We start from the raw sequence: 13,689 nt of genomic DNA, 5'->3' as shown, positions 1-13,689 counted from the left end.
ATATATATATATATATATATACATACATACATACATACATATTTAGGTAAATTCTGTACATTCTATAAACAACAGTTTGCTTGTTAAGGCAACGGATTTTAATGAAGAACCGATAGAAAATGCTGAAATCACAAGTTATGCAAAGAACATGGCGGCAGTTTCACTGATTAAAGCAGGAATATCTTTAGGTTATGACAATCTAGAAATTGTTTCGGCTTTTGGTATTGAAGTCAACGGTGACCTTTTAAAAAGTATAGAATATCAAAAAAAGGATTTAGTTTCAAATATAGTAAACAAAGCTCTGATGCAAGCTGCCTTAAATCTTGGATATAGTTATAGCGAGGCAGAAGTTTCGGTATTATTTAATCTTTTCTAGTGCCGTGGGTGTTTTCTTGTGCAAGTTGGTTGGAGGCTCCCCCACCTTCTCACCCCAAAAAAAATCCTTATAGACCCTCTATTAGGTATTACACACACACACACACCCACACACACACACACACACACACACACACACACACACACACACACACACGCTAAGAAAAGTTCTTTTAAATTTACAAAAATTCCTTCTAATTTCATTCCCCCACTAAAAGACTTGGACAGGCCTAGCCACGGCTTTATTTCTAACTATTTAAAATATAATTTTTATTATGTATTTAACATATGTGTTAATAAAATGTTTAAAAAAGCGACACTACAAAGATGTATATATGAATAAATTGCAAATTAAACAAAAGTTAAAAAAAAAATTGTTTGTTTAGATCGTTAGTTGTATTTGAATAAAAATTTATGTGTTAATGAAACTGTAAAATGTGAAGGTTAACTAATTAAAACTAGTTATAGAATTATTGTTTTAATAAACTATAGTTAATAAATAAATAGTTAATAGTGTTAATAAAACTTAAAATAACAAATTTAAGTTACAAAAATAAAAAAGGCATCTCTAATTTATACAATTAATTTTAATTGTTTATTTAGCTCAATTATCTAAACAAACACGATCAAAAAGATTCCTATTCAAGAAAATTATTTTCGGACACAGACGATAAACAAAGTGAAGTCTTTGACGCAGACGAGATAACAAAATGTATTTTAAACACTAAAGGTTTGAACCAAGTTTCCAACAATAATACCATTGAACCAACCACAAGCAAAAGTTATGGTACGGAAGCTAAATCAAGATCAAGACTTGAAATAGCAAAACATATTGCAACAATATCTCTTATTAGAGCTGGCATATCCTTAGGTTATGATCACCTTGAACTTGTTTCTGCTTTTGGCATTGAACTAAACGAAGATCTAATATCAAAAATAGATGAAAGATACGACGAATTTATTAGCAGTATGGTTAAACAATCCATTATACAAGCTGCAATTAGCTTGGGTTATAATCCTTCAGAAGATAATATAAATTTAGAATTAAACACTCCAAAGTCCACATCTTCAATAAAAAAAAACAACAAGGATACCAATGATTCTTCTATTATAAGGAAAACATTAACTGCAGGGAATAGATTAAATAAAAATCAATATGTAGAAAATTCGTGCGAACAATTTTTCAATTCATGTTTAGATGATGAAATGGAAAAAAAGATACAACCATCAGTTAGTTTTCAAATTGAAGAATGTGCAAATAAAATTGCTTCATTATCGCTAATTAGAGCAAGTATATCGTTAGGATACAGTGGAACTGATATTGCCTCAGCACTCAATATGAGTACAGGCGAAATAAGCCTTGTTTTTAGTATAGAAAAAAATTACAACCAACTTGTGAGCAAAATGGTTAAGGAAGCATTAAAAGAAGCGGCCATAAGTTTAGGCTACACTCAAGAGGAAGCAGAGATTGTGGTAAGATTTTTTTTTAATTGATTCACTTATTGACATATATCTGAGAACAAACAAGGCAATGTGCCTCGTTTGTTCTCAGATATATGTCAATAAATAAATGTAAAGACTTTGAGGATTAAACTAAGCGATCGCAAATTGCAATATCTGGAAAATTATATGATCTTCAAAATTTTAGTTATGCAAAACCGTGTACATTTCATGGGGCAAATAAAATTAAATTTGATAGAAAAAATGGTAAAACAAAACGATAAACTTAAAACTAAATGAGTAAAAAACTTTAGCCGCGTTATAAAAGTAATAACATTATAACAGTGTTATTACTTTTATAACGCACTTACAACTTTTATAATTTATTTTATGTTCAAACAACGTTTAATCAAGGTACTATAAATAAAAAATGATTTAAATGAAAAATTCCAAATTTTTATTCAAGTAGAAATGCATCCAGAAAAACTAGAATGAATATTTAAATAATATTAAAAACTTTAGGAACTTTTACAAATAACGCACCTTAAAAAGAGTTAAGCATTTCAAACTGTTACTAATGGCTTGGAAAAACGCGCGTTAATTTAAAAATTAATGCGGGTTTTTCTTGATCATTAGTAACAGTTTAGAAATACTAACCTGTTTATAAAAATTATGCACATTAATCCCGGTAATTCGGAATATATATATATATATATATATATATATATATATATATATATATATATATATATATATATATATATATATATATATATATATATATATATATATGTTACCGACACTGTATATATATATATATATATATATATATATATATATATATATATATATATATATATATATATATATATATATATATATATATATTGTTCAAACAGTTGATCCTTATTACGAACACCTTCACGATTAATTCTGCGGTTGACGATCTCCCACAGGTTCTCGATAGGGTTGAGATACGGAGATTGAGGCGGCCAATCCATCACCGATAGGTGGTTGTCTTGAAACCACTGCTTGACTACTTTTGCAGTGTGTGTCGGACCGTTGTCTTGCTGAAAAACCGATTTTATTGGCATATTCCATTCAGCATGAGGTAACATCACATCTTTCAGGATATTTTATACATGAAACGGTCCATTATTCCATCGTTTCGATGTATTGGACCTAGACCGTTAGCAGAAAAACATCCCCAGACCATTACATTGCCTCCACCATGCTTCACGGTCTTATGGCAGTAACGTAAATCTAGACGTTTTCTGGCCGGTCAACGTACACGGCAAATGCCATCGCTCCCAATGATGTTGAACTTCGATTCATCACTGAACAGGACAGTTCGCCATTTCTGCACATTCCAGTCAATATGAGATGTAGCAAACAGGAGTCTTTTCTTCTGGTTTTTTAGTGAAATCAGCGGTATCTTTGCAGGGCGTCGAGAAAACAATGCGGCTTCAACAGCACGTCGTCTGATTGTTCGGTCCGATACAGGCAGCTCTAATTGCTTTTGTATCTCGACTGATGATATCCAGGGATCCTTCTTGACGGATCTGACGATCATTGAATCTTCTTTAGAAGTGGTGGAACGCGGTCTTCCACCTTTGTTATCTGCTGCCAACTTCCCCGTTATTTATCACAAATACTTTTTTGTGACACTCCACTTACGTAATCGCCAATAATTTTCTTTCTTAGTTCCAATCCAAAACTGTCGGGAGCCATTTTTGCACTTGAAGTCATAAAAATAATAAAAATAAATAATCACGCTTCTCAAGCCTTACCGTGTTACATTTACCTTGTAATGATACAATAATGCTCTGTGGAACACAACGTCTTGGTTGGATGTGGACTGTATTGATGTAATGAAACACTTGTTGTATTTCACTTCTTGTATTGATGTTCTTCGATAAAACACTTTGATAAAACTCACTTCGATGAACTGTCTTTATAATACTGACTGATTGACTTCCATATACTGACTGAATTACATGTCGATTTACTCTTATATAGTAAAATGCGTCTGGATGCTTCTGAATGTTTCTGGATATTTCTGGATGCTACTGGATGCTTCTTCGGGAAACTTCTGGAAGCTTCTGCATGCTTCTGGAAACTTCTGGATACTTCCTTTAATAATTAAAAACTTCCGTGACGTTGACACGGACCAGACTTAAGAAAATGAAACAAACCAAAAAAGATCCAGTTGTTTTGTCCGCTGCAAAATGGCACTTGTCAACGAAATTCTGCCTGTGTGCTGTCAGCTGACTGCTCATGTCATGGAGTGTATGACTCCAGACTCCTGAACTGTTTGCTGTGGTTGTATAGTTCGTTTCGTTTTTCAGACGTGTAAAATTAGGAACACTTTTTAGCATTGTTCGATGTTGGTTGCAAATGTTTTGTCCAATACTGTATATATATACCGACTTAAATTTCCGAATTGAGCGAAGCTCTGGTTATGTCGGAATTTTATAACTTTAGAGACTTATCGAATGTTCTTCAATATATAAATATTATGTACATTTATATAGAACTATATTTTATGTGAAATTTATACTTTTGTATATGTAATATAAAAGAAAAATGTCCGAAATTGATGTTTGTTCCAGTAACTCGCACAATTCATTTTCAAACAGTTGTGAAAAATTCAAAGCTACTCATTCAGTTTGACCACTCTGAGTAAACATTGAAATATTAACAAAGATATCAATTTTACGAACTTCTTCAGTCGTTGGCTTGGTCACAGTTTCATCAGTCGTTTTGTTTTCTTCTTACGTTGTTTCGTCAACTACCTCAATGATGTCTTGAACAATTTTTTTCTTCATCTGTTATCAGGAATGAACAAGCACTTTTATAGCATCAAGTATGGAGATTAAAGGCGCTTGCAGGGTACATGCATTTAAACGATTGCATGACTCGATCCGTCGCCTTCAAACATTTTATTTATTTTTATTTTACTTTATTTCGTCATTAAAAAAAAATACAATGCTGTTTTATATAAATAAAATTTACATGACCGGAGCTAAAAGAAAACAATATTTGCCTTATCACTACGCCCCGAACATGAAGTTGTGTTAGGGGAAAAAAAGTAAAGAGTGACCGATTTAAAATGCTCATTATTCGGGTGGGTGGTGTACATATCAATAACCAGTGCTACCTTACGGCTCTGACCCACTCCTCAAATAGTTCAGAGGTCATGGAACTTTTTTTTATGCAAGGTAATAATATGGAGTGCTTCTAGCTCCTTTAAAGCAACAGGGTTTGTTTGATTTTCGATAACAAACATTAGGAGTTTTCTGCACACATGTTTGCTGCAGCAAGCCCAGTTAGTCGTATCTTGCAATTCTTACCTCCACTACGTTTTCTACCTTTTAAATGCATATTTTTTTCGGAAGTGCTTTATAAAACAAACCAAACTTATCAGCATTGAATATATCCCGCGAGTTGTAAAAAGAAAATATTGTTGGTTGACAATAGAAAGACAAAGGCAAGGTTGTTTTCCTCCAAGGAGCGGTCGTTTCATTGGTAACATCTTGACCATCACCTATGAAAAATTAATAAATTAAAATCAGCATAGGTTTTATTAGCTATAGTTTTCATACAGTGCGTGGTTTAATGGAGTGCATAATGAGGCAGCTGCATTTCAATTGGATTTTAAACAAGTTAAAACCAAGATTCAAATAGATAAACTATTGATTTTGGGCGATGAAATGGATTCCATCTTTATTATTATTTCTTATATAAATGACTGATAAATATGTAAATATCAATGAAAAAATAAAATGATAAATATCTGATATTGTTTTAAACGATACATAGTTTCTTTTTTTCCACAAATCTAACCATCCATCGTATGCTTGAATGTTGTCACAATTAAGTTCTTTTGCAAGATGCTTTTAAAAAGGTTCAAGAAACTTTTTTTTTTAGCAACTCTCAACATTTTCAATAAATAAAATTTAATCGAAGATATCAGTGAAAATGTTTAATTTGTTAAATTACAGTTAACGCTAAGGTATTTAACTTTTTGAGCGTTTTAAGTTTTAATTGATTTTTTAAAAAATTTTATTATAATAACCATTAATAAATAGAATTTAATCGAAGCCTAACCTCATCGAAGATATAAGCGAAAATGTTTAGATATATTTTTAAAGTTCGGAATTTTTATTGAAGTATTGTAAGTTTTGTTATTATTTGTAATTAAAAATAAAATTCTTGGTTAAGCAAAGTTTTTTTTGGCGAAGGGACCTCAAAAACAGTACGAGTTAGCAAATGGTCCGACTTAACTAGGGTACGACTTGAGCAGATGATTTATAGTAAGTTGATAAAGAAAGTTCAAGGGGAAAGTCATAAGGCTCTATGTTTTTAAGCTAATTCTAGAATTACTTTATAGCCTTAATTTTAGTTTAAAAAAATGAAACCCAAAACGCGGAAAAAAAAAGTTGAAATAATTCTATTAATCTAATGCAACAATTATCTGATTCAATAAAAGTTTTCTTTTTATTTTGTAAAAAATTGCAGTATAGTTAAAATAAGAAGCGTTTAAAAAGTAGATAGTAAAGTGCTTTATTATTATTTTATTGTATAAACGTGTGTAATTTAGAGATCAGATTCGAAACTAATTCTCTAATAGTGTCATAATAAAAACTTTGCTTACCGAAGTAGAGTTAAAAATATACGCTTTGATTTGTAGATAATTTAAACTGATTTAATTTTTTGATCTACCAGTTGTATTTCAAACTCTGTGCTCTTAAAACCAATATGGATTTGTCTTAAATCAGTAATTAAAAGTAATTTTTTAAAAGCCTTATTTGCGCTTGATTGTCAATAAACTAAATATCTCATAAAATATTATGAAAAAGATAAAAGTATGCTTTTTATAAAATCAAGACTTTAAATATCAAAGACTTTATTGTTTCCAGGCTCCTATCATTGCAAAGTTATTAGAAACATCCTCTTTAGATGTTTCTAAAAATCTCCATTCTTCATTGTTTACAAAACTGTAAAATTTCTTTACATATCGAGTCGTAAAGATGACAAGTGAATCTAAATAGTTAGAATTAGAGGATCTGGTGAAATTTTAGGGCATTTTCTTTCGATGTCCTAATGGAAGAAGGCAAAGGTCACAGACATTCTTTAAGAAACTACCACGACAGTGGACACCTGATCCAGATTTCAAAAAGTTTTATGAACCTGCTGCACATATGACGGTTCTAAACAATTGTAACGCGCTATTTGTAAAAGTTGTCTCAACTAACATTTAAAAAAAAGGCTGTTTGAGGCACTTTAAACGCAAACCAGGACACACGGTGTGTCCGAATTTATATTATTATAGTGATATTTAGTGTCACAACATTTCATCAAAATCAAAACATTTTTTGTTTTTATAGCTTGTTAGGTTGTTGTTATTTTTGATTACACTTTCTCTTGCACACATAATGTATATATAGGTCATACAAGCATAAACTTAAATATTGTAATAAATTAAAAATCTAACTCTTTTAGTTTTTTTTTTAGATTTTCAATTTACCAAGCTCTTCTGACAACTTGAAGACAAAAAAGTTAAAAACTTTAAAAGTTATATCTTGCGAAAGCATGGACTCTTCGGGAGAAATACTTCCATGTTTAAGTAACATACATTTATCTCGGGTTATGAATAAGAACTATAACGATAAGTCTCCTAAAAAGTCAAGTATGCTGCCAGGTATCGAGTCATTTAGTAATAAATTTTTGACCGGAACCCCAACCTGCATAAAACCTCGAAGAGTGAGCTCTGAGTTTCAATCAATTTCTACTACATCACCAGTATTACCAAGTCTAACTACATCATTATCAAACGTTGATAAAGTTTCTAATGATAAAAACGTTTCTGATATTACACACCCAATTCGTTCACCAAGTTCACAATTAAATGTCACTAAAAGTCACCGACATTTATTAGAAAGCTCTGACAGTCTATTTATGACAGAAGAACCTGAAGTTGTTTTAAAAAACCCGGCAGACTTTGAAGAGAATAAATCATTATTTGAAGTAAAGACACGCCAACTTTACTTAAATAAAAATGACTTAAGAAAAACCGTTAGTCACTATATAACGACCAATGCAAGAACTAAATTTTTTAGATATTACTCTACCGGTCGCCTACAATCAGAAGCTGGCGGTAATGATGATATCAACAAACAACTCGTAACTGCTAACAAACTCTACGCAAATGATCATGAAAAAACTAAAAAAAACTCACAAAGCAGCTCTGTAAAATTAGAATCTAAAAGTACTTTTATTCAAAACCTAGCTTTGTTACCAACAATAACTTCTCAAAACAGTAATAAAAGCAGATATAACAAACAAAGTCCTTATAAATCTCATACAACAAACAATTTTGCTGACAAAGCCCAATCAAGCAGTAAACTAAAAAGTGAATTTTTAGACGAATCATCTTTTGAATTGAACCCTTCAAAACCAGTGTCAGTATCTCTTAATTCAGGGTTAAGACAGGTCAGAAGAATTGAAAAAGGTTGCAATATAAGTTTAAAAAACCTGATTTTATCAAACAAAAAGCATGCTGATTCAGGTGTTGAACATTTAAAATCAGAAAGCAAATCTAAATGCAGTGTAGAAAAGCCTGCAGCACCCTCATTGAATAACTTTGTCGGCAAAAAAACATTGGAAATTAAAGTTATTGGAAACAAACAGTCTTGGCAGCCTAATCAAGTAGTAGACGAAGGACACACTATAAAACAAAGCGAAAATAAAAGCAACCATGAAATGAGGTTAAATGCTTCAAACAGTAAGCCACCGGAAACTATAAACGATCCAGCTATAGACCAAAAAAACAATCAGACTACTCCAGTAAAAACATTTTCATTGCATAGTAACTTTAAAAGGCATTTTGCGAGTATACACAACAGCATAAACGATAAGCCAGATACACTAATCTCAACGCAAAATGCAGCAGCAAGCACAAAAGATTTAACTTCAAATAAGACCGTATCTTCTGAACCTACGATGACACCTTCTCCGCCTTTAGTCTCTAAACCACACTATCTTTACTATTCACAATCTGTTAAAACAATGACAAACAATAATAGCCTTAAAGAAATAATAAAATGCAAAAGCCTCGATTCAGGAAATAACTTTAAAAACGCAAGATTAAGACCTTTTCCATCACACATTGATAAAGAATCCATTATGTTAAATAAAGTTAACCTAAATAGAACAAGAAAAAAAAAATCAACATCAACTTTCACAAAAACAAGTTTATTCCCACAACTAAATTCACGAGATAAGATTCTAGCACCTTTCACAAAACCTGTTCAAACGGAACCAATTGTTTGCAATTCAATAACAGATACAAAATGTAGCTCTATTACAGCACATCCCGTCGAACCATTAAACTCGTCAACACCAAAGGTAGATAATCTTTCGTCTACAAATCAAGTTAAAACATCAAATATAGTCATTGAGAAATTTTCGTCACACGAAGCCAAAATAAAGTCTACCAAATCGAATCCAGACCGAATTCCATATGACAACCCAGTCTAAAAACAAAAATTAGCCATTGAGCAATTTAATAGTTAAATAAAAATGAAATTCACTAAATATTTTTACTTAACTCTTTTAAAATAGTTTTTTTATTTATTTGTATACGTACTTGTATTAATATATGAACAACATTTTTTATTACATTTCATCAATACTGTTACATTTAGTATTACATTTAGTTTCCGGTGTAGCAATACACTTAAAATATGGTTATCGCGTCTGATTATGACGCATTTCCAAGTAATGCGACTTATTACTTAATATTACCAAATGAATTTATTGGTCTAGAGTACGTAAGATTTCATACTTTTGTAAACAATTTCTTCCTCTAAACGGACCGAAATTGTTCGTAGCGCTGTGGCTCGAAGCTACTTATTTCAAGTTGTTGCATGGGAACATGTTGTTGCGGCTGTTCATGAATATTGTAATGATTATTTTGAGGAACGAAATATTGATCGTAATTTGACGCTTGCTGGTAGTGCTGATATTGAACAGGAGGGAATAAATTTTCTCCAGACATCGGAAATCTTGAATCTATTTCTATTGGAGCCACTGGTGGACGAGAAACTTCAACGGGTGCCGGTTGATGCGCTGGAGGCGTCGGATATACATATTGATTTGGAGACTGAGCGTTTCCAATAAAATATTGTTGTTGCTGTTGTAAATATTGCTGATGAGGAACTGAACTCAAAGTCTGTAGTACCTAGAATGAAGTTATTACGAATGTATTGTTAACACTTTACATAAAGTCTGTAGTACCTGAATGAATTACTTATTATTACTAATGTATTCTACAACTTTCTTCAAAACGTCTTAAGTTAAAAAAATTTTTAAATTGAAATTTTTTAATGAAAAAAAAAAAGAAGGTAATTTAGATGCTATAAACTATTAAATAAATATTTTAGAAGAAATATAAATTCATAAAAATCATTAGTTTTAAAAAAAGTTTTACAAAACTTTCTGCTATTACTTTTCTTTTGAATTTCTTAAAATACGTAAAAATGCAACTTAACGCTTTGAAAGAATCCTTATTACTGTTAAGACTTAACATAATGTTTGTAGTACCTGAATGCAAATAGAATTAAGTTATTACAGATGTATTATTACGACTTTACATAAAGTAATATTTATATAAATTATTGAAGTATTTTTATAATGCGATAACATACAACGTTACAACAATTACTGAGCACTTAGTAACTTTTTATTAAAAAGACTTTTAAAACATTTAAACTTTTTAATTTTTTAATCTCAATTTAACATTTTAAGTTACCTTTTTTCAGAGTTACTCTAACGGTTATAACACATAATTTTTTAAGTTACATTTACTAGAGTACACTTGGTTCTTTTAGGCTTATCAACTTTAATAGTGATTGTTATACCGGTTTACTGAAATTAAAAAAATATTTGAAGTAATTTTAATGTTGGCTAAGTTTGCAATTTCAACAAATATAATATATTTAGGTCCTGATTTTTTTATACTTAATGGATATTCTTTCGTTTTTCAAATTCAACCAAATTCAATTTGATATTACTACGATTGTTCAAAAACGTGAGATTTGTAAACAGTCACTTGTAAACAACGCATAAAAAGAATAAAAGTAAAAGTACAAGTGGTCTTCTTGCCTATTAGAAAATTTAATATAAAATTGTTTTAAAAGCAATTTCGAAGAGAAGTCAAGAGAACTATCTAAAGATTTAAAAACGCTATTGAAAGCAAAAGGCTTTAAAAAATCTCCCAAAAGTATTCAAATAAAAAAGTAGAAAATTATGCCGATAAAACAAGGAGAAAAGTTATACAGTGAATTTTACAGAATAAATTCAAAAACAAAACAAATAAACTCACAACAGATGTACTGAGGTATGCGCAAAACTATTTGTAAGCATACATGGCCTAAAATTAGCAATCTAAGAAGTTCTTTATAATTTCAACTCAATAGATGTAACGATGTTAACAAATATGATGCTTATCTAATACTTTATGTTAATTCAGATTCTTCAGATATTGAACGTGAAAACTTAGAAGTAGACCACCAGTCAAGAACGGTTTATAAATTTTTCAATTAAATACAATTAGACAAAATTATACAATATATATATATATATATATATATATATATATATATATATATATATATATAATTTTACATTATATTATATTATATATATTATATATATTATATTATATTATATTATATATATATATATATATATATATATATATATATATATATATATATATATATATATATATATATATATATATATATATATATATATATATATATATATATATATATATATATATATATAGTCAAGAACGGTTTATAAATTTTTCAATTAAATACAATTAGACATTTTTAATATCAGCAGTAAAGACAACTTTTAAAATTTTTGTCGACACGTTGCACAATGATTGTTGAAAGCACGTTGTACAATGATTGTTGACATTATAAAAAGCATGTTGCACAATAATGCAGAATCTGGCGATAGTAGTCAGATCGTTAGGGGAGAGTGGGGTAATGGCGAACGCGGGGTAACTCCGAACATGGTCAAAACAGCATTGTAAAAAAATAAATTCGACAATTTTTTTTTACCTGCTGAGAAGGGATCCTATGCTCAGTTCCAGACGTGCAGTAGTGTAATGAAGCTGCGGATGTTGTTCACTATAATTTGATTTTTCTGATAATTTTATGCAACTTTTTTCTTGAGTAACACTCTGTTGTAGCTTCTATGGAAATAAAGTCACTCCTTTTTTTTGTTTTTGTTGCATAATATAGTTTTTAGACTTAGTTATTACAATTAGCTTTTTATTCGCTATTACACAACAGTGCTTGTGATTGCCCCCCAATGTGTTCGGAATTACCCCACGTAGGCAGGGTAATTCCGAACACCAATGGTTTTATTTCTGGCATAAATTTTTATTTTATAATAAGATTTTTAAAAATTCCTTTTGAGGGTTTGTGACTGAGTAGTTAAACTAATTGATAAGCAATAAATATGATCAATTTTGTATAACTGGTGTCTTTAATTTGCATTCCCGCTTAGGTGTTCGCCAATACCCCACTCTCCCCTACTGTTTTTTTAAAAAGGAAAAACTTTTTATTTAAAAAAATAACAAACATGAAACAACGAATGTTTTAAAAGAAAATAGCACTACGTTCTGGAGGAATTAATAAAAAAAATTAGAGTACTTTCCACAAGAAAATATATGAGAGATTGATTCAATTAGTTTTTGATCATTTGATGACCATTCGTCTAACAAGTGTCGAACCTGAAAAAGTATTTTCAGGATTTGCAATAAAATTAGATCTCGATTAGACATTGAATTACTTAAGCTTTCTAAGAAGTTATTTTTTGAAAAACGCTATTTAATAAAAATAGTATTACATATATATTTGTATTATTATTTTGATATTAAAAGATTTACTTGTAATTTGCCAATATACTGGTATTTTAATTTTCATTTACCGAATTACCGGTATATAAAAAAGTCGGTAAATTTGCAAACCCCGTTACTTACTAGAATACACTTGGCTGTTTTATATTTACCAGAATACAATTAGTTATTTAATTGTGCTTAAACGATGTCAAACCATTTTTTATATTTAATATAATTTTTTTAAATTTGTTACTCTGCGCGTAAATTTTTTAAAAATAATAAAAAAACAAACAAGAGTGTTTAACTTTGCAATCATAAAATGCAATCAGACAGCATTTTCTTTTCATTCTACATTATTTCCTCATTTCTTATACTATATTAGTTTAAGGTCATTAACTATTAATGGTTATATAGTCTGATTTCTTCCTGTCTGATTTCTCTACTTTTAATGAGTATTAGTAGTTTACTGTGGGCTTTGTTAGAATACAATTTATACGTGGTATTGCTGTTCGCAATTGTAGTCTTATTTCATTATTAGTTATTTTTGGTATTTTGTAGGAAGGTATCATTGATTAATTTATCTGTTAATTATATATAAAATGATTATTCATTAACTATGTTAATTCACCTGTTAATTATACTAATTATGACTATTTATCATGTTCATTCACCTGTTAATTGTATTAGTTACGATTATTTACTAGTTATGTTAATTCACTTGTTAATCATATTAATTATGATTATTAATTATGATTATTAATTATGTTAAATCGCCTGTTAAATATATTATGATTATTTATTAAATATGTTAATTCGCCTTTTAATCATATTAATTACAATTATTTATTAATTATGTTAATTCACCTGATAATTATGTTAATTATGATTATTTATTAGTTATGTTAAACTATCTGTTAATTCTATTAACTATGATTATTTAATAATTATGT

At 29.6% G+C, this 13,689-nt stretch overlaps 2 protein-coding genes across 6 annotated transcripts in view; one reads left to right on the top strand and one right to left on the bottom strand.

Annotated features, from left to right (window-relative positions):
* Positions 1-9,515, top strand: part of LOC100215779 (repetitive organellar protein) — a 28,096-nt gene extending 18,581 nt beyond the window's left edge. Inside the window, exons 9-11 of one of the 3 annotated variants that reach the window (XM_065809754.1) lie at positions 89-355; positions 979-1,848; positions 7,333-9,515. In XM_065809754.1, the coding sequence (XP_065665826.1) occupies positions 89-355; positions 979-1,848; positions 7,333-9,357 (3,162 nt within the window). In that variant the 3' untranslated portion in view covers positions 9,358-9,515. Of the gene's footprint in view, positions 1-46; positions 356-978; positions 1,849-7,332 lie in introns of all 3 variants that reach the window. The other 2 variants (XM_065809753.1, XM_065809755.1) reach the window with 2 other exon arrangements.
* Positions 9,478-13,689, bottom strand: part of LOC100206244 (zinc finger RNA-binding protein) — a 21,252-nt gene continuing 17,040 nt past the window's right edge. Inside the window, exon 8 of one of the 3 annotated variants that reach the window (XM_065809756.1) lies at positions 9,478-10,060. In XM_065809756.1, coding sequence (XP_065665828.1) covers positions 9,686-10,060 — 375 coding nt within the window. In that variant the 3' untranslated portion in view covers positions 9,478-9,685. Of the gene's footprint in view, positions 10,117-13,689 lie in introns of all 3 variants that reach the window. The other 2 variants (XM_065809757.1, XM_065809758.1) reach the window with 2 other exon arrangements.

Source organism: Hydra vulgaris, chromosome 11, assembly GCF_038396675.1.
Source record: "Hydra vulgaris chromosome 11, alternate assembly HydraT2T_AEP".
Taxonomy (NCBI): Eukaryota; Metazoa; Cnidaria; class Hydrozoa; order Anthoathecata; family Hydridae; genus Hydra; species Hydra vulgaris.
This window is presented reverse-complemented; position numbering and strand designations above follow the sequence as displayed.